The sequence below is a fragment of the Sinocyclocheilus grahami genome, unplaced genomic scaffold (genome assembly GCF_001515645.1).
Source record: "Sinocyclocheilus grahami isolate Dianchi unplaced genomic scaffold, SAMN03320097.WGS_v1.1 scaffold939.1, whole genome shotgun sequence".
NCBI lineage: Eukaryota > Metazoa > Chordata > Actinopteri > Cypriniformes > Cyprinidae > Sinocyclocheilus > Sinocyclocheilus grahami.
In genome coordinates this window covers 31,953-50,078 of record NW_015506118.1, presented here as the reverse complement: position 1 = coordinate 50,078, position 18,126 = coordinate 31,953, and the positions used below count along the sequence as shown (strand labels likewise).

The 18,126-nt window shown below is 43.2% G+C and overlaps 3 protein-coding genes across 4 annotated transcripts in view; all 3 read right to left on the bottom strand.

Annotated features, from left to right (window-relative positions):
- Nucleotides 1-18,126, bottom strand: part of LOC107564469 (vitelline membrane outer layer protein 1-like) — a 39,240-nt gene that overhangs the window by 16,901 nt on the left and 4,213 nt on the right. The gene's annotated exons all lie outside the window — the stretch shown is intronic.
- Nucleotides 1,762-8,673, bottom strand: LOC107564483 (paired box protein Pax-1-like). Its single transcript, XM_016249576.1, has 2 exons — nt 8,403-8,673; nt 1,762-2,432 (listed from the first exon to the last, which is right to left on the bottom strand). The coding sequence occupies exons 1-2, from the start codon at nt 8,671-8,673 to the stop codon at nt 1,762-1,764; spliced, it is 942 nt and encodes a 313-aa protein (XP_016105062.1).
- Nucleotides 9,158-17,141, bottom strand: LOC107564482 (paired box protein Pax-1-like). The gene is made up of 3 exons (XM_016249575.1): nt 16,802-17,141; nt 10,225-10,830; nt 9,158-9,303 (listed from the first exon to the last, which is right to left on the bottom strand). The coding sequence occupies exons 1-3, from the start codon at nt 17,139-17,141 to the stop codon at nt 9,158-9,160; spliced, it is 1,092 nt and encodes a 363-aa protein (XP_016105061.1).

The window sequence follows — 18,126 nt, the reverse complement described above, 5'->3', positions numbered from 1 at the left end:
TTAAACATTTTTTTAATATTTCATGATGTTCATGATGTTTCAAACAAAAATAGATATAGATAGATAATAGAAAACAGAAATCAGACATTTAAGCAAAAAGAAAACAAAATGGTGTGTCCACTATATATATACTGTGTGTAACTTTTATGCACTGGAAAGATTTCATGGATGTTAAAGATTCTTTATGGAACCATCAATGCCAACAAAGAACCTTTATTTTTAAGAGTGTAGGATATAAATATTTCCTCAGAAAGGTAACAGGTTACAGGGCTGACACTATTACACTTAAATGTAATGCAGTGTTCCTGTAGAGTTCACTGTTGATTTCCAGGAAATGCATGAATGCAGCTGTATATAGAGTAAATAATGCACAAATCTGTACATAAATCTACTGTTCCAGATTCATACACATTATTATTATTTATTGTTGAGTCTTACTATTTAAATGTTTTTCTGTTCTCATGTCAGATGTGTATGTATTTCAAGCATGCATTGCAACACAGAGAATAAAAGAGCAACCTTAAAATGAATAGCATGCGAAAAGCTTAAACAAGAATTGTAAGGAAGCAATTGTTAAAGGAAGTGATTTGCTAAAAATTATTATTCTGTCATCATTTAATGTGCCACATGTGGTTCCAAACCCATATGACTTTAAAGGGGTCATCAGATGCAAAATTCACTTTTACATGTTGTTTGAACTGAAATGTGTGTTAGCAGTGTGTGTACACAATAGAGGTCTGCTACCCGACTCGAGGCCGACGGGTCCCAATTCACTTTTGGGTTTCGGGTCGGGTTCGGGTTAATGTTTAATGAATAGCTTCGGGTTCGGGTCGGGCTCGGGCTCGGGCTCGGGCTCGGGTTTATAGCTAAACTAAAACTATATGTAGTAGCCTAGGCTACGCTGCTTTCATAGACGCACGCACACACAACAACGACAACACAGCACGGAAACTTTTATTAGTAAAATAGCTTCGACAGGCTATTGACTCGCAACTTTATATTTCTCTGCAATGAGGGGGCAAAATCGCTGTTTTTGAAGTAACTAAGCCTCATTGCTTGTAGAGAGAGACGCGCAGACGCAGGTTCACACACACAACTTTCATCCCTCTCTCTCTCTCTCTCTCTCTCGCTAATTCAAATAAATGATATAATTAATTAATATATCATATCTCTCTCTCTCTCTCTCTCTCTCTCTCTCTCTAACTCAAATAAATTATATAATTAGCCTAATTAATTCAAATAAATGCGATCTTACCGCATTGCATCTCTGTGTCTGATTTAAAGCAGGCCGAATGCTAACAAGCCTTAACTGATGAAAATGACCATAATTTGCACGATGGAAGAATAATCGTCTTGCCGTGTACAACCATTCAAAAACTTGGCAGAATTTATGTGACTGCTGCACCTGATGTTCATAAACTTTCATAACTGGTAAGTGTTTTTCCTTTGCCTTGTGAACTGTTTCTTTACATGTATTTGTTTACTGACCGTTGCATGCAATCGTGAAATACAAAGTTAATGCTTTTTAATATTCCCCTTAATCGCATAAACCCAGCACTGCACTCTTAAAAATAAAGTTCCCAAAAGGGGGGTTTCACAGCGATGTCAAATAAGAAGAACCAGTTTTGGCTCCCCAAAGAACCTTTCAATGAACGGTTCTTAAAAGAACCATTTTTTTCATTCGTTTTGTGGAATGAAAAGGTTCCATGGATGGTAAAGGTTCTTTGTGGAACCATTGATGCCAACAAAGAAGCTTTATTTTTAAGAGTGTAAGCGGCTACACCAGGATCTTGAAGGCCTATCGATAATACAGAAGGTGTGATTACCTGCGGGGTCCATGAAAGCCCGTATTCCTAAAATGTTGCTGACGGTGTGAACGGAGGGCCAGGCCCGGGACAGGCTGACAGACATGGCCGGAGGACTGCCCAGTTTGGAGCCAGTCGGGGACATGGCGTTCGGGTAGGAGTACGGATACACGGGGTTATAGGAGATCTGCGGCGGAGAGGGTTTGCTGTCGTACTGACTCGGCTGAGACAGGTTCCCAATCTTGTTTCTTAAAATGCGACTGATGGAGCTGACGGACGGGACGTTATATTTGTCACACACCGCGTCGGCCAGCAGTCTGTCGCGTATTTCCCAAGCGAATATTCCAGGATCGCCCAGTTTGTAATCCCGTATGCTTTTCACCACGTTTGGCGTCGTGACCCGGGGTTTACTCCCACCGATAGCACCGGGTAAAATGGAGCCGGTCTCGTTGTACCTGGCCAGAATTTTGCTCACACAGCCATGAGAGACCCGCAGCTGTCGACTTATATCACACGGCCTGATTCCGAGCTGCGCCAGTTCGACGATCCGGATCCGGATCGCGTTGGGAAGAGGCCGGCCGTTGACAAACACCCCGCCGAGCTGATTGACCTCCCCGTACGTCTGATCTGCAACAACCCAGCACTGTATATTCAGCATATTCCATTTCGAACTAATACAGTATACCATCATTTTTAGTATACATTTTTTTTCTTGCACTATTGCGGCTGTTATGTAAATGAAATCTACACTCAAAATAATAATAGGCCTAATATAATAATAATAATAACATTGCTCCACAATATAACAAAGAATCGTTTAATTAGCCTATCTATATTATTATGAACAAATTTACTGAGTGGTTGCTTTAAAATTAAAGGGGTTTTCTGGCGGTTCTTCTTTTAAAAATACAAATTGGGAAATGTTGAACAAAACTAGTGACAAATGCAGACACTTTTTTTTTTTTAAACATCAAGATTTGTTTTTAAGAGTGAAAGCGCATGGCTCGACTATATGATTTGTTGCTCTATAGGCATCAAAAGACACACGATATTTACACCAAATACATCATTCGAACGGTGTAGATGCATCGTTCTCTCTCAAAAATAAACCAAAACGGGTATTTTCGCAACAATATATTAGAACCATTTTTTTTGTTCCCCAAATAACTTTTTAGTGAACAGTTCTTAAAAGAACTTTTGATGTTCTTTTTTCTGTTAAGAACGTCAAAAGAACCTTTTTCAACTATAAAGAAGCTTAGAACGTAAAAATTTCATGGATGTTAAAGATTCTTTATGGAACCATCAATGCCAACAAAGAACCTTTATTTTTAAGAGTGTAGGATATAAATATTTCCTCAGAAAGGTAACAGGTTACAGGGCTGACACTATTACACTTAAATGTAATGCAGTGTTCCTGTAGAGTTCACTGTTGATTTCCAGGAAATGCATGAATGCAGCTGTATATAGAGTAAATAATGCACAAATCTGTACATAAATCTACTGTTCCAGATTCATACACATTATTATTATTTATTGTTGAGTCTTACTATTTAAATGTTTTTCTGTTCTCATGTCAGATGTGTATGTATTTCAAGCATGCATTGCAACACAGAGAATAAAAGAGCAACCTTAAAATGAATAGCATGCGAAAAGCTTAAACAAGAATTGTAAGGAAGCAATTGTTAAAGGAAGTGATTTGCTAAAAATTATTATTCTGTCATCATTTAATGTGCCACATGTGGTTCCAAACCCATATGACTTTAAAGGGGTCATCAGATGCAAAATTCACTTTTACATGTTGTTTGAACTGAAATGTGTGTTAGCAGTGTGTGTACACAATAGAGGTCTGCTACCCGACTCGAGGCCGACGGGTCCCGAAATACTTTCGGGTTTCGGGTCGGGTTCGGGTTAATGTTTAATGAATAGCTTCGGGTTCGGGTCGGGCTCGGGCTCGGGCTCGGGCTCGGGTTTATAGCTAAACTAAAACTATATGTAGTAGCCTAGGCTACGCTGCTTTCATAGACGCACGCACACACAACAACGACAACACAGCACGGAAACTTTTATTAGTAAAATAGCTTCGACAGGCTATTGACTCGCAACTTTATATTTCTCTGCAATGAGGGGGCAAAATCGCTGTTTTTGAAGTAACTAAGCCTCATTGCTTGTAGAGAGAGACGCGCAGACGCAGGTTCACACACACAACTTTCATCCCTCTCTCTCTCTCTCTCTCTCTCGCTAATTCAAATAAATGATATAATTAATTAATTCAAATAAATGCGATCTTACCGCATTGCATCTCTGTGTCTGATTTAAAGCAGGCCGAATGCTAACAAGCCTTAACTGATGAAAATGACCATAATTTGCACGATGGAAGAATAATCGTCTTGCCGTGTACAACCATTCAAAAACTTGGCAGAATTTATGTGACTGCTGCACCTGATGTTCATAAACTTTCATAACTGGTAAGTGTTTTTCCTTTGCCTTGTGAACTGTTTCTTTACATGTATTTGTTTACTGACCGTTGCATGCAATCGTGAAATACAAATTTTTTTTTTTTTAATTGGCTATTCGTTTTGTGGGGGAAAAAAAAGATTTCGGGTCCGGGTCGGGTTCGGGCTTCAGTTTAAAGCCCGTGCAGACCTCTAGTACACAACCACCCTATAATGATAAAAATCCACCCAGTGTTTTTTTTTTTTTAAATCTCGATAAATCCAAACCCCTTTGTCAAATCAAGCATTTCTCAGATTCTTGCAAGTGTGACGTCACACAGGGCAAGGCCAGGCCCCTCCCATGATAGTTGATTGACACTGGCGTTTTACCTTAGACCCATTCTGAGTTTAGTTAGCAAGTTTCACAATGAATGCGGCTAAAGTTTACAGTCTCTCAGAGAACTGCGTGTCACCCCACATAAGAGAGGGGTGGGGTGAGCAGGGCTCATTAGCATTTAAAGGGAAATGTACCAAAATGGCTCGCTGTAAACAGAGCTGTTTTTGACAGGTTAAAAGGGTGTTATTTTACACTACATTGATAATTTTTAGCCAAAGTTTGTTATAGACTTTTCATTAAAGAATCATATCAACTTGTGGAAAATGGGCATCCGATGACCCCTTTAAGTATCATGAAAATATGTTCATACAACTTGACTGTTGCATTTTTTAAAGTCCTATGATGCCTTGCATGAAGAAATAAATATACGCGAAACAAATTTGGATCAGTTAACTAAAGAATCAGTGTTTATTTATATTATTGTTCCGGCCAATGATCAAGACAGCAATGCAAAACTAATTGACTAAATGAACTCGGCCTAAATTCACTTAAAAAAATAGATTATGTAAAGCAGAAATCAGGCCTTTAAGCAAAAGAAAAAAAATTATATTAATGTGAAGAAAATTAATATATATATAAAAAAAAGGAAGGTAAAAGGTTCTTTATGGAAAAATAAATGCCAACAATTAACCATTATTTTTAAGAGTGTAGGATATAATTTGCCCTCAGAAAGGTAACAAAGTTTATAGCTAACAGGGTTAGTATTACACTTAAATTTAATGTAAAGTTCCTGTAGAGCAGGGATTCTCAAACCTCTCCATGAAGGACCCCCAGCACTGCACTCCCTCTATCTGACACACCCTCTTCAGGTCTTGCAGTCTCCACTAATGAGCTGATGAGTTGAATCAAGTGTGATAGATGAGGGAGACATACAAAATGTGCAGAGCTGGGGGCACTCCAGGACAGATTTGAGAACCACTGCTGTGGAGTTCACTGTTCATTCCCAGGTTTGCTTTGGCATATAAGACATACACGGCCCATTAATTTACTCTTTATAGAACACTTACGATCACGCTGTTGGTCTGAATATTAGTCGTGTAATCACCCGTGTTACAATCTCTTTTTGAATTGCAACAAAATAAGGGAGTCATCACACAAATAAATTACTTAATAATTAGCTGCGGCTAATTAAAGTGAATTTATTTGTCCATGGAAGACAGAACATAGAATGCAAATATGCAATAAGTGTGTAGCAATCATGAAAGACAGCAATCCAACCAAACACAGTCCAAGGACCCTCTAAGAACAGCAACCGTCCCCAAAGGAGATGGATCAAAGGCGGCGGTGATCTCTCGTATCTCTCCCATCTCATCAGTTCTCCAGTAGCCTCATGAGTAACCCAAAGTACAGCGCAAACAAAGACAGCCCAAGCTCAGCCCACACTCACATCTCTCTCGCCAGCTCTGTCCCAGTCTTTTATAGAGCGCCATTATTACATGCAGGTGTGCAACCACTCCCCTCAGCCAATCACCTGCAACTCAGAAATATCCGGTGACTTACAGGCACATCACACCTGCCATGCTTATATTCAGTGATATTACTTAAATTATTTACTGCATGTAATTTTTTTTGCATTGAAATATCAGTTTCAAAATCAGTCTAGAATGCACTGATTTCTACAAAGCCTCTCCTTTCCAAAAATCCCAGAGGGCTCTGATTGGCCAGCTGACCCAGTGCGTTGTGATTGGCCGAACACTCAAGTGTGTGTTGGAAATGTGATGCCTCTTACTGTAAGTTGCAAAAAAGTTTAATAAATAAAAATCAAGGGATATTTATATATGTATGTTCCTGGAAGAAAACGCTCCGGTTACTGACGTAACCTCGGTTCCTTGAGATAAGGGAACGAGCATTGTGTATGGAGAACACTCATGTTTTACTCTGTACTGAAGCCTGATTTGTTCACATTTGTGTAGCTGCACAAACCAATGGTGCTTTAGTCTGCCAGAAAGGGTGGAGCCGACGTGTATATAAGTCGGCTCGCAGTGACATTCAACAGACCATTAAACTGAAGCGACAGTCATTTATTCGCACAGCTTATAGCGCGGCAAGTGACACAATGCTCATTCCCTTATCTCAGGGAACCGAGGTTACGTCAGTAACCGGAGCGTTCCCTTTCGAACGTTCACTTCACGTTGTGTATGGGGAACGCCGTGCTGTGAGCAGATACAGGATCTCCTGCTCTGTGAGCCCAGTCTCGGAGCACTAATAAGGACCCCCAAAAAACCTGAGCACATTGCGCCCCAAGCTGGTAGCTGAGGGCTCTAATATAACCACTTCGCCCGAAGGGAAGAGTGGAACATTAAACAGACAAAACTCGCGCCTGCAAAGCAGGGATGTCTATGTTATAAAATCTGGCAAATGTGGACGGCGACGACCAGCCGGCAGCTGCACAGATCTCACCAATAGATATTCTGCTGGACCACACCCAGGAGGAGGCCATCTCTCTTGTGGAATGGGCCCTCACACCTATAGGGCATTGCAATCCTTCTGATGCGTAAGCTAGGGCTATCGCATCAACAATCCAGCGAGAAAGTCATTGCTTTGTGGCCGGCAGCCCTTTATGGCGGCCTCCAAAGCAAACTAATAACTGCTCCGACTGCCTAAACAGGCTAGAGCTCTCCAGGTATGCTCTCAGCGCCCTCACTGGGCAGAACATGTTTGGGCCTTGCTCACAATCTGTAACAGGGAGCGCCGATAGGGAGATCACCTGAGCTCTGAATGGAGTTGAGAGCACCTTAGGAACATAACCATGTCTCGGTTTTAGAACGACCTTACAGTCATTAGGCCCAAACTCAAGACACGAGGCGCTGATTGACAGCGCCTGCAAATCGCCCACTCGTTTAACCGACGCCAAAGCCAGGAGGAGCGCCGTTTTATGCAATAAGGGCCATAGATTGGCCGAGTTGAGCGGCTCAAAGGGGGGTCCTTTTAGGGCCCGCAGGACTATAGACAAGTCCCAAGATGGCACAGTCTGAGGGCGAGGAGGATTCAGCCTCCGTGCACCCTTCAGGAAATTAACGATCAGGTCGTTCCTGCCGATTGAATGGCCAGGTTCGCTGGTTCGCTGCGATAGCTGCCACATATACTTTGAGCATGGAGGTGGCTCGCCCCCTATCCAGCAGCTCTTGCAAAAAGGTCAGCACGTGGGACACATCACATGATATCGGGTCCAAACCCCGTGCAGAACACCAGATAAGGAAGACCGACCATTTTTGGCTGTAAAGCCATCTTGTAGACGCCAAGCCTGGTTCCTCCAGAGTGGGGCCACTAGGAGGAGAGTGCACTTAGTCTCCCTGACCCGCCTGACGACCTGAGGAATCAGGGCGATCGGGGGAAAAGCGTATAGGTGAGCACTTTGCCAATCGTGGGCCAGAGCATCTCGCTGTATCGAAAAATATGTTGGGCAGTGAGAGTTGTCTTCTGAAGCAAAGAGGTCGACCTCTGCCCTCCCGAAGACTGACCAGATCTCTTGAACCATTGAGTTGGAAGCGTCCGTTGTGACTACCTTCATTACAGCTTCATTTGCTATATTGTATGTGGGTCCACTATCACAGCGGTAAAACATTCGGGTACGCACTGCACCTGCAGGACGTGACTTACTGGAAACGAAACTCCATTGCTCAGAGGTGCTCGGAGGGATAGAGAATGAAAGCTAGCTGTTTTGCGGGGCATTCCGGCCGAAGTGAGAACAGAGCCCCTCCTCCTCCTCTCTAGCGCATCAGGATGGCTTAGGTGGCTCGGGGTCCAGCACAACTCATGGGCGGGGACCTTGACGCTTCGGAAAGGGGAAGCGTTTCGCCGTCCGGGAGCATTGCTGCAGCCCAGGCTCAGATTTGCGTTGGGGCTGAGGCTGCGCCGGCTTTGTAGGCTGAGTGGCAGGGTTCTTCTGGCGGCTCGCAGCCGCGGGGCCAGAGCGCTTGGGGAGGAAGTGACACAGCGCCTGCGACGTCTTCTGAGCCTCCGAAAACCTCTCTGCAAACCTGTCCACAGCGGGGCCGAACAGACCCTTCGGCGAGACCGGTGAGTCGAGGAAGGCCATTTTCTTAGCGTCCCTGATCTCAGTGAGGTTCAACCATAGGTGGCTATATATATATATATATATAAAAAAAATTATATTATGATAAAATTAAATGCAATTAACAAACTAGTGATCATTTTTATTAAGAACTCTTAATAATAACAATATTATTCTATGAAACCTACAAGATCCAATTTGACTTAATTTAGAAAAGTAAATTATGAATGAAAAAAATAAAAGCAACATTTGCACAGACCTCTTTTAACATCCATCGAACCTTTTTTAATGCACAAAACGTTCTTTACAGTGGAAAAGGGTTCTTAAGATGTTACTAAAAAAATGGTTCTGAAAGATTCTTTGTGGAACCAAGAATGGTTCTTCTGAGAAAACACCCACGGAACTTTTACTTTTAAGAACGTTTGTTTATATTGTGATCAAAATTGGAAATTAAACATGTCCGCGTAAATTATGCACATGCTAAAATAAATGAACCGATAGGCCTAAATTAAAAGTTCACCTGGGTGTACTTAATGTCGCTTTCTACTGGAGGTTTGTCGATGCCGTTGACTCCGTGAACGGAAGGAAATGAATGTCTGTTAACGCCCGTCCAGTCCTCCATTTTCGGCTGGTAACTCTCTGTTCCGGCAATAGCTGTAAAAATGTATAAAAATAAAACCCGTTTAAATAGTTGCAGCTGCTGCACGTTAGCAAAAACAACAACAAATAAAATAATAATTGATTATGATTTCAAGATGCAGTCTAACCTTGGAGTAAATCCTAAAGAACTGAACTTCAAATTGGCTCAGTCTGAAAATGATACGGGCTTCTTATGCAAACAACACTGGCCACATTTAGAAATAGAAACACGACAAATGCATTATCAGACTATTGTGAGAGCGATTGTGTTTTTAGTTTATTAAACCAAATTAATTTCAAATGGGCCTCACATTCTGCTCAGCAGAAATCTCACAGTGATGCCTGATGCCATAAGAAAACATTTTCTTTTTATTCTCTGCAATCATGCTTTAAACACTGATCCGAAGAACCAACATCAATCATTTTTTTAATCTCCAAAAAGGAACACATCAAGAGTGCAGAAGCAACGCAACACTAATATTTCAGATACATAAAAGATTCCCCAAAGACCTCACCCATTCTCAATTTCTATGCAAACTCGCTGTCATACAATATTTCGCCAATATTGGAACTTTTGCTTTGGATGACAAACTGGCAAGACATTAAAAATACAATAGCTGATAAATTAATGCTTTTTAATATTCCCCTTAATCGCATAAACCCAGCACTGCACTCTTAAAAATAAAGTTCCCAAAAGGGGGGTTTCACAGCGATGTCAAATAAGAAGAACCAGTTTTGGCTCCCCAAAGAACCTTTCAATGAACGGTTCTTAAAAGAACCATTTTTTTCATTCGTTTTGTGGAATGAAAAGGTTCCATGGATGGTAAAGGTTCTTTGTGGAACCATTGATGCCAACAAAGAAGCTTTATTTTTAAGAGTGTAAGCGGCTACACCAGGATCTTGAAGGCCTATCGATAATACAGAAGGTGTGATTACCTGCGGGGTCCATGAAAGCCCGTATTCCTAAAATGTTGCTGACGGTGTGAACGGAGGGCCAGGCCCGGGACAGGCTGACAGACATGGCCGGAGGACTGCCCAGTTTGGAGCCAGTCGGGGACATGGCGTTCGGGTAGGAGTACGGATACACGGGGTTATAGGAGATCTGCGGCGGAGAGGGTTTGCTGTCGTACTGACTCGGCTGAGACAGGTTCCCAATCTTGTTTCTTAAAATGCGACTGATGGAGCTGACGGACGGGACGTTATATTTGTCACACACCGCGTCGGCCAGCAGTCTGTCGCGTATTTCCCAAGCGAATATTCCAGGATCGCCCAGTTTGTAATCCCGTATGCTTTTCACCACGTTTGGCGTCGTGACCCGGGGTTTACTCCCACCGATAGCACCGGGTAAAATGGAGCCGGTCTCGTTGTACCTGGCCAGAATTTTGCTCACACAGCCATGAGAGACCCGCAGCTGTCGACTTATATCACACGGCCTGATTCCGAGCTGCGCCAGTTCGACGATCCGGATCCGGATCGCGTTGGGAAGAGGCCGGCCGTTGACAAACACCCCGCCGAGCTGATTGACCTCCCCGTACGTCTGATCTGCAACAACCCAGCACTGTATATTCAGCATATTCCATTTCGAACTAATACAGTATACCATCATTTTTAGTATACATTTTTTTTCTTGCACTATTGCGGCTGTTATGTAAATGAAATCTACACTCAAAATAATAATAGGCCTAATATAATAATAATAATAACATTGCTCCACAATATAACAAAGAATCGTTTAATTAGCCTATCTATATTATTATGAACAAATTTACTGAGTGGTTGCTTTAAAATTAAAGGGGTTTTCTGGCGGTTCTTCTTTTAAAAATACAAATTGGGAAATGTTGAACAAAACTAGTGACAAATGCAGACACTTTTTTTTTTTTAAACATCAAGATTTGTTTTTAAGAGTGAAAGCGCATGGCTCGACTATATGATTTGTTGCTCTATAGGCATCAAAAGACACACGATATTTACACCAAATACATCATTCGAACGGTGTAGATGCATCGTTCTCTCTCAAAAATAAACCAAAACGGGTATTTTCGCAACAATATATTAGAACCATTTTTTTTGTTCCCCAAATAACTTTTTAGTGAACAGTTCTTAAAAGAACTTTTGATGTTCTTTTTTCTGTTAAGAACGTCAAAAGAACCTTTTTCAACTATAAAGAAGCTTAGAACGTAAAAATTTCATGGATGTTAAAGATTCTTTATGGAACCATCAATGCCAACAAAGAACCTTTATTTTTAAGAGTGTAGGATATAAATATTTCCTCAGAAAGGTAACAGGTTACAGGGCTGACACTATTACACTTAAATGTAATGCAGTGTTCCTGTAGAGTTCACTGTTGATTTCCAGGAAATGCATGAATGCAGCTGTATATAGAGTAAATAATGCACAAATCTGTACATAAATCTACTGTTCCAGATTCATACACATTATTATTATTTATTGTTGAGTCTTACTATTTAAATGTTTTTCTGTTCTCATGTCAGATGTGTATGTATTTCAAGCATGCATTGCAACACAGAGAATAAAAGAGCAACCTTAAAATGAATAGCATGCGAAAAGCTTAAACAAGAATTGTAAGGAAGCAATTGTTAAAGGAAGTGATTTGCTAAAAATTATTATTCTGTCATCATTTAATGTGCCACATGTGGTTCCAAACCCATATGACTTTAAAGGGGTCATCAGATGCAAAATTCACTTTTACATGTTGTTTGAACTGAAATGTGTGTTAGCAGTGTGTGTACACAATAGAGGTCTGCTACCCGACTCGAGGCCGACGGGTCCCGAAATACTTTCGGGTTTCGGGTCGGGTTCGGGTTAATGTTTAATGAATAGCTTCGGGTTCGGGTCGGGCTCGGGCTCGGGCTCGGGCTCGGGTTTATAGCTAAACTAAAACTATATGTAGTAGCCTAGGCTACGCTGCTTTCATAGACGCACGCACACACAACAACGACAACACAGCACGGAAACTTTTATTAGTAAAATAGCTTCGACAGGCTATTGACTCGCAACTTTATATTTCTCTGCAATGAGGGGGCAAAATCGCTGTTTTTGAAGTAACTAAGCCTCATTGCTTGTAGAGAGAGACGCGCAGACGCAGGTTCACACACACAACTTTCATCCCTCTCTCTCTCTCTCTCTCTCTCGCTAATTCAAATAAATGATATAATTAATTAATTCAAATAAATGCGATCTTACCGCATTGCATCTCTGTGTCTGATTTAAAGCAGGCCGAATGCTAACAAGCCTTAACTGATGAAAATGACCATAATTTGCACGATGGAAGAATAATCGTCTTGCCGTGTACAACCATTCAAAAACTTGGCAGAATTTATGTGACTGCTGCACCTGATGTTCATAAACTTTCATAACTGGTAAGTGTTTTTCCTTTGCCTTGTGAACTGTTTCTTTACATGTATTTGTTTACTGACCGTTGCATGCAATCGTGAAATACAAATTTTTTTTTTTTTAATTGGCTATTCGTTTTGTGGGGGAAAAAAAAGATTTCGGGTCCGGGTCGGGTTCGGGCTTCAGTTTAAAGCCCGTGCAGACCTCTAGTACACAACCACCCTATAATGATAAAAATCCACCAAGTGTTTTTTTTTTTTTAAATCTCGATAAATCCAAACCCCTTTGTCAAATCAAGCATTTCTCAGATTCTTGCAAGTGTGACGTCACACAGGGCAAGGCCAGGCCCCTCCCATGATAGTTGATTGACACTGGCGTTTTACCTTAGACCCATTCTGAGTTTAGTTAGCAAGTTTCACAATGAATGCGGCTAAAGTTTACAGTCTCTCAGAGAACTGCGTGTCACCCCACATAAGAGAGGGGTGGGGTGAGCAGGGCTCATTAGCATTTAAAGGGAAATGTACCAAAATGGCTCGCTGTAAACAGAGCTGTTTTTGACAGGTTAAAAGGGTGTTATTTTACACTACATTGAGAATTTTTAGCCAAAGTTTGTTATAGACTTTTCATTAAAGAATCATATCAACTTGTGGAAAATGGGCATCCGATGACCCCTTTAAGTATCATGAAAATATGTTCATACAACTTGACTGTTGCATTTTTTAAAGTCCTATGATGCCTTGCATGAAGAAATAAATATACGCGAAACAAATTTGGATCAGTTAACTAAAGAATCAGTGTTTATTTATATTATTGTTCCGGCCAATGATCAAGACAGCAATGCAAAACTAATTGACTAAATGAACTCGGCCTAAATTCACTTAAAAAAATAGATTATGTAAAGCAGAAATCAGGCCTTTAAGCAAAAGAAAAAAAAATTATATTAATGTGAAGAAAATTAATATATATATAAAAAAAAGGAAGGTAAAAGGTTCTTTATGGAAAAATAAATGCCAACAATTAACCATTATTTTTAAGAGTGTAGGATATAATTTGCCCTCAGAAAGGTAACAAAGTTTATAGCTAACAGGGTTAGTATTACACTTAAATTTAATGTAAAGTTCCTGTAGAGCAGGGATTCTCAAACCTCTCCATGAAGGACCCCCAGCACTGCACTCCCTCTATCTGACACACCCTCTTCAGGTCTTGCAGTCTCCACTAATGAGCTGATGAGTTGAATCAAGTGTGATAGATGAGGGAGACATACAAAATGTGCAGAGCTGGGGGCACTCCAGGACAGATTTGAGAACCACTGCTGTGGAGTTCACTGTTCATTCCCAGGTTTGCTTTGGCAAATAAGACATACACGGCCCATTAATTTACTCTTTATAGAACACTTACGATCACGCTGTTGGTCTGAATATTAGTCGTGTAATCACCCGTGTTACAATCTCTTTTTGAATTGCAACAAAATAAGGGAGTCATCACACAAATAAATTACTTAATAATTAGCTGCGGCTAATTAAAGTGAATTTATTTGTCCATGGAAGACAGAACATAGAATGCAAATATGCAATAAGTGTGTAGCAATCATGAAAGACAGCAATCCAACCAAACACAGTCCAAGGACCCTCTAAGAACAGCAACCGTCCCCAAAGGAGATGGATCAAAGGCGGCGGTGATCTCTCGTATCTCTCCCATCTCATCAGTTCTCCAGTAGCCTCATGAGTAACCCAAAGTACAGCGCAAACAAAGACAGCCCAAGCTCAGCCCACACTCACATCTCTCTCGCCAGCTCTGTCCCAGTCTTTTATAGAGCGCCATTATTACATGCAGGTGTGCAACCACTCCCCTCAGCCAATCACCTGCAACTCAGAAATATCCGGTGACTTACAGGCACATCACACCTGCCATGCTTATATTCAGTGATATTACTTAAATTATTTACTGCATGTAATTTTTTTTGCATTGAAATATCAGTTTCAAAATCAGTCTAGAATGCACTGATTTCTACAAAGCCTCTCCTTTCCAAAAATCCCAGAGGGCTCTGATTGGCCAGCTGACCCAGTGCGTTGTGATTGGCCGAACACTCAAGTGTGTGTTGGAAATGTGATGCCTCTTACTGTAAGTTGCAAAAAAGTTTAATAAATAAAAATCAAGGGATATTTATATATGTATGTTCCTGGAAGAAAACGCTCCGGTTACTGACGTAACCTCGGTTCCTTGAGATAAGGGAACGAGCATTGTGTATGGAGAACACTCATGTTTTACTCTGTACTGAAGCCTGATTTGTTCACATTTGTGTAGCTGCACAAACCAATGGTGCTTTAGTCTGCCAGAAAGGGTGGAGCCGACGTGTATATAAGTCGGCTCGCAGTGACATTCAACAGACCATTAAACTGAAGCGACAGTCATTTATTCGCACAGCTTATAGCGCGGCAAGTGACACAATGCTCATTCCCTTATCTCAGGGAACCGAGGTTACGTCAGTAACCGGAGCGTTCCCTTTCGAACGTTCACTTCACGTTGTGTATGGGGAACGCCGTGCTGTGAGCAGATACAGGATCTCCTGCTCTGTGAGCCCAGTCTCGGAGCACTAATAAGGACCCCCAAAAAACCTGAGCACATTGCGCCCCAAGCTGGTAGCTGAGGGCTCTAATATAACCACTTCGCCCGAAGGGAAGAGTGGAACATTAAACAGACAAAACTCGCGCCTGCAAAGCAGGGATGTCTATGTTATAAAATCTGGCAAATGTGGACGGCGACGACCAGCCGGCAGCTGCACAGATCTCACCAATAGATATTCTGCTGGACCACACCCAGGAGGAGGCCATCTCTCTTGTGGAATGGGCCCTCACACCTATAGGGCATTGCAATCCTTCTGATGCGTAAGCTAGGGCTATCGCATCAACAATCCAGCGAGAAAGTCATTGCTTTGTGGCCGGCAGCCCTTTATGGCGGCCTCCAAAGCAAACTAATAACTGCTCCGACTGCCTAAACAGGCTAGAGCTCTCCAGGTATACTCTCAGAGCCCTCACTGGGCAGAACATGTTTGGGCCTTGCTCACAATCTGTAACAGGGAGCGCCGATAGGGAGATCACCTGAGCTCTGAATGGAGTTGAGAGCACCTTAGGAACATAACCATGTCTCGGTTTTAGAACGACCTTACAGTCATTAGGCCCAAACTCAAGACACGAGGCGCTGATTGACAGCGCCTGCAAATCGCCCACTCGTTTAACCGACGCCAAAGCCAGGAGGAGCGCCGTTTTATGCAATAAGGGCCATAGATTGGCCGAGTTGAGCGGCTCAAAGGGGGGTCCTTTTAGGGCCCGCAGGACTATAGACAAGTCCCAAGATGGCACAGTCTGAGGGCGAGGAGGATTCAGCCTCCGTGCACCCTTCAGGAAATTAACGATCAGGTCGTTCCTGCCGATTGAATGGCCAGGTTCGCTGGTTCGCTGCGATAGCTGCCACATATACTTTGAGCATGGAGGTGGCTCGCCCCCTATCCAGCAGCTCTTGCAAAAAGGTCAGCACGTGGGACACATCACATGATATCGGGTCCAAACCCCGTGCAGAACACCAGATAAGGAAGACCGACCATTTTTGGCTGTAAAGCCATCTTGTAGACGCCAAGCCTGGTTCCTCCAGAGTGGGGCCACTAGGAGGAGAGTGCACTTAGTCTCCCTGACCCGCCTGACGACCTGAGGAATCAGGGCGATCGGGGGAAAAGCGTATAGGTGAGCACTTTGCCAATCGTGGGCCAGAGCATCTCGCTGTATCGAAAAATATGTTGGGCAGTGAGAGTTGTCTTCTGAAGCAAAGAGGTCGACCTCTGCCCTCCCGAAGACTGACCAGATCTCTTGAACCATTGAGTTGGAAGCGTCCGTTGTGACTACCTTCATTACAGCTTCATTTGCTATATTGTATGTGGGTCCACTATCACAGCGGTAAAACATTCGGGTACGCACTGCACCTGCAGGACGTGACTTACTGGAAACGAAACTCCATTGCTCAGAGGTGCTCGGAGGGATAGAGAATGAAAGCTAGCTGTTTTGCGGGGCATTCCGGCCGAAGTGAGAACAGAGCCCCTCCTCCTCCTCTCTAGCGCATCAGGATGGCTTAGGTGGCTCGGGGTCCAGCACAACTCATGGGCGGGGACCTTGACGCTTCGGAAAGGGGAAGCGTTTCGCCGTCCGGGAGCATTGCTGCAGCCCAGGCTCAGATTTGCGTTGGGGCTGAGGCTGCGCCGGCTTTGTAGGCTGAGTGGCAGGGTTCTTCTGGCGGCTCGCAGCCGCGGGGCCAGAGCGCTTGGGGAGGAAGTGACACAGCGCCTGCGACGTCTTCTGAGCCTCCGAAAACCTCTCTGCAAACCTGTCCACAGCGGGGCCGAACAGACCCTTCGGCGAGACCGGTGAGTCGAGGAAGGCCATTTTCTTAGCGTCCCTGATCTCAGTGAGGTTCAACCATAGGTGGCGCTCCAGCACCACCAAACTGGCCATGGTCTTGCTGATCACCTGCGCCGTTGCTTTCGTGGCGGCAGAGCCAGAACTGTTGCGGTGCGCAGCTCTTTGAAAGAGGACGCGGGGAGGGCAGGGCACGTGGGGGCTGAGGCGACGTGACACCGCTCAAGCCCGCTGAGAAGGACCCGCTGCCCCGCTGTTTCTTTCTCTTAGGAGAGAAAGGAAACGGGAGGGCTGAGCAAGGGGGACCGCCTTCATGTAAAAAGGCGATCCGCGAGCGGAGACGGGAAAGACTAATACTCTCTCTATGGGAGCATGAGCCTTCAGTGAGCGTAGCCTCTGCGTGGCGCTGCCGAGACAGGCGACGCACTCACTGTACCCGTCCGTCACACACTCGGGGCGCGACATTTGAAACAACGCACGCTGAGAAATTTGCTCTTTAGGAATTGCTCTTGCTTGCTCTTCAAGCGCCGGATGGCCGCTGTGAATCCTCGCTGCTTCAGGCGTCTTCGACGGCGGCGAGCAAAGCTGGAGCTTCTTCTTCCTCGGCTTCTTGGCTTCTTCCAGAGTCAGCGAAGAGATAATCCTCGTCACTGAAGGAGAATGATCTGATGAATGGCGCTGCAAGCCGGCTTATATACAGGTCGGCTCCACCCCTTCTGGCGGGCTAAAGCGCCATTGGTTTGTGCAGCTACACAAACGTGAACAAACCAGGCTTCAGTACAGAGTAAAACAGGAGTTTTCTCCATACACACAATGTGAAGTGAACGTTAGAAAGGGAACTGGAGGTGGTAGACTAGAGTTTTTGCTTCAAAATTATGTGAAAATCATCCTGTTCACTCTTTCACAGAAAACAATATATTGATTTAACTTTTGTAAGACATGATTTGTTTTAGAAAGGTGTATGCGAGGGACGTTTTTAACAAAAAATCCGAGTCCATAATCCATAATAACGCTTCCTCCAGTGAAAAAGTGCATCTCCTGTTGTCTCTCACATCAAAATCCAGCCACATATTTGTTTAGA

Excerpts from the sequence above, each read along its gene's own strand:
- LOC107564483 (XM_016249576.1), bottom strand. The coding sequence starts at position 8,673 with ATGGCCTTCCTCGACTCACCGGTCTCGCCGAAGGGTCTGTTCGGCCCC. Across the intron at positions 2,433-8,402 it reads CCCCTTTCCGAAGCGTCAAG|ATCAGACGTACGGGGAGGTC; the intron begins GTCCCCGCCCAT and ends GGGTTGTTGCAG.
- LOC107564482 (XM_016249575.1), bottom strand. The coding sequence starts at position 17,141 with ATGGCCAGTTTGGTGGTGCTGGAGCGCCACCTATGGTTGAACCTCACT. Across the intron at positions 10,831-16,801 it reads CCCCTTTCCGAAGCGTCAAG|ATCAGACGTACGGGGAGGTC; the intron begins GTCCCCGCCCAT and ends GGGTTGTTGCAG. Across the intron at positions 9,304-10,224 it reads GGCTTTCATGGACCCCGCAG|CTATTGCCGGAACAGAGAGT; the intron begins GTAATCACACCT and ends ACATTTTTACAG.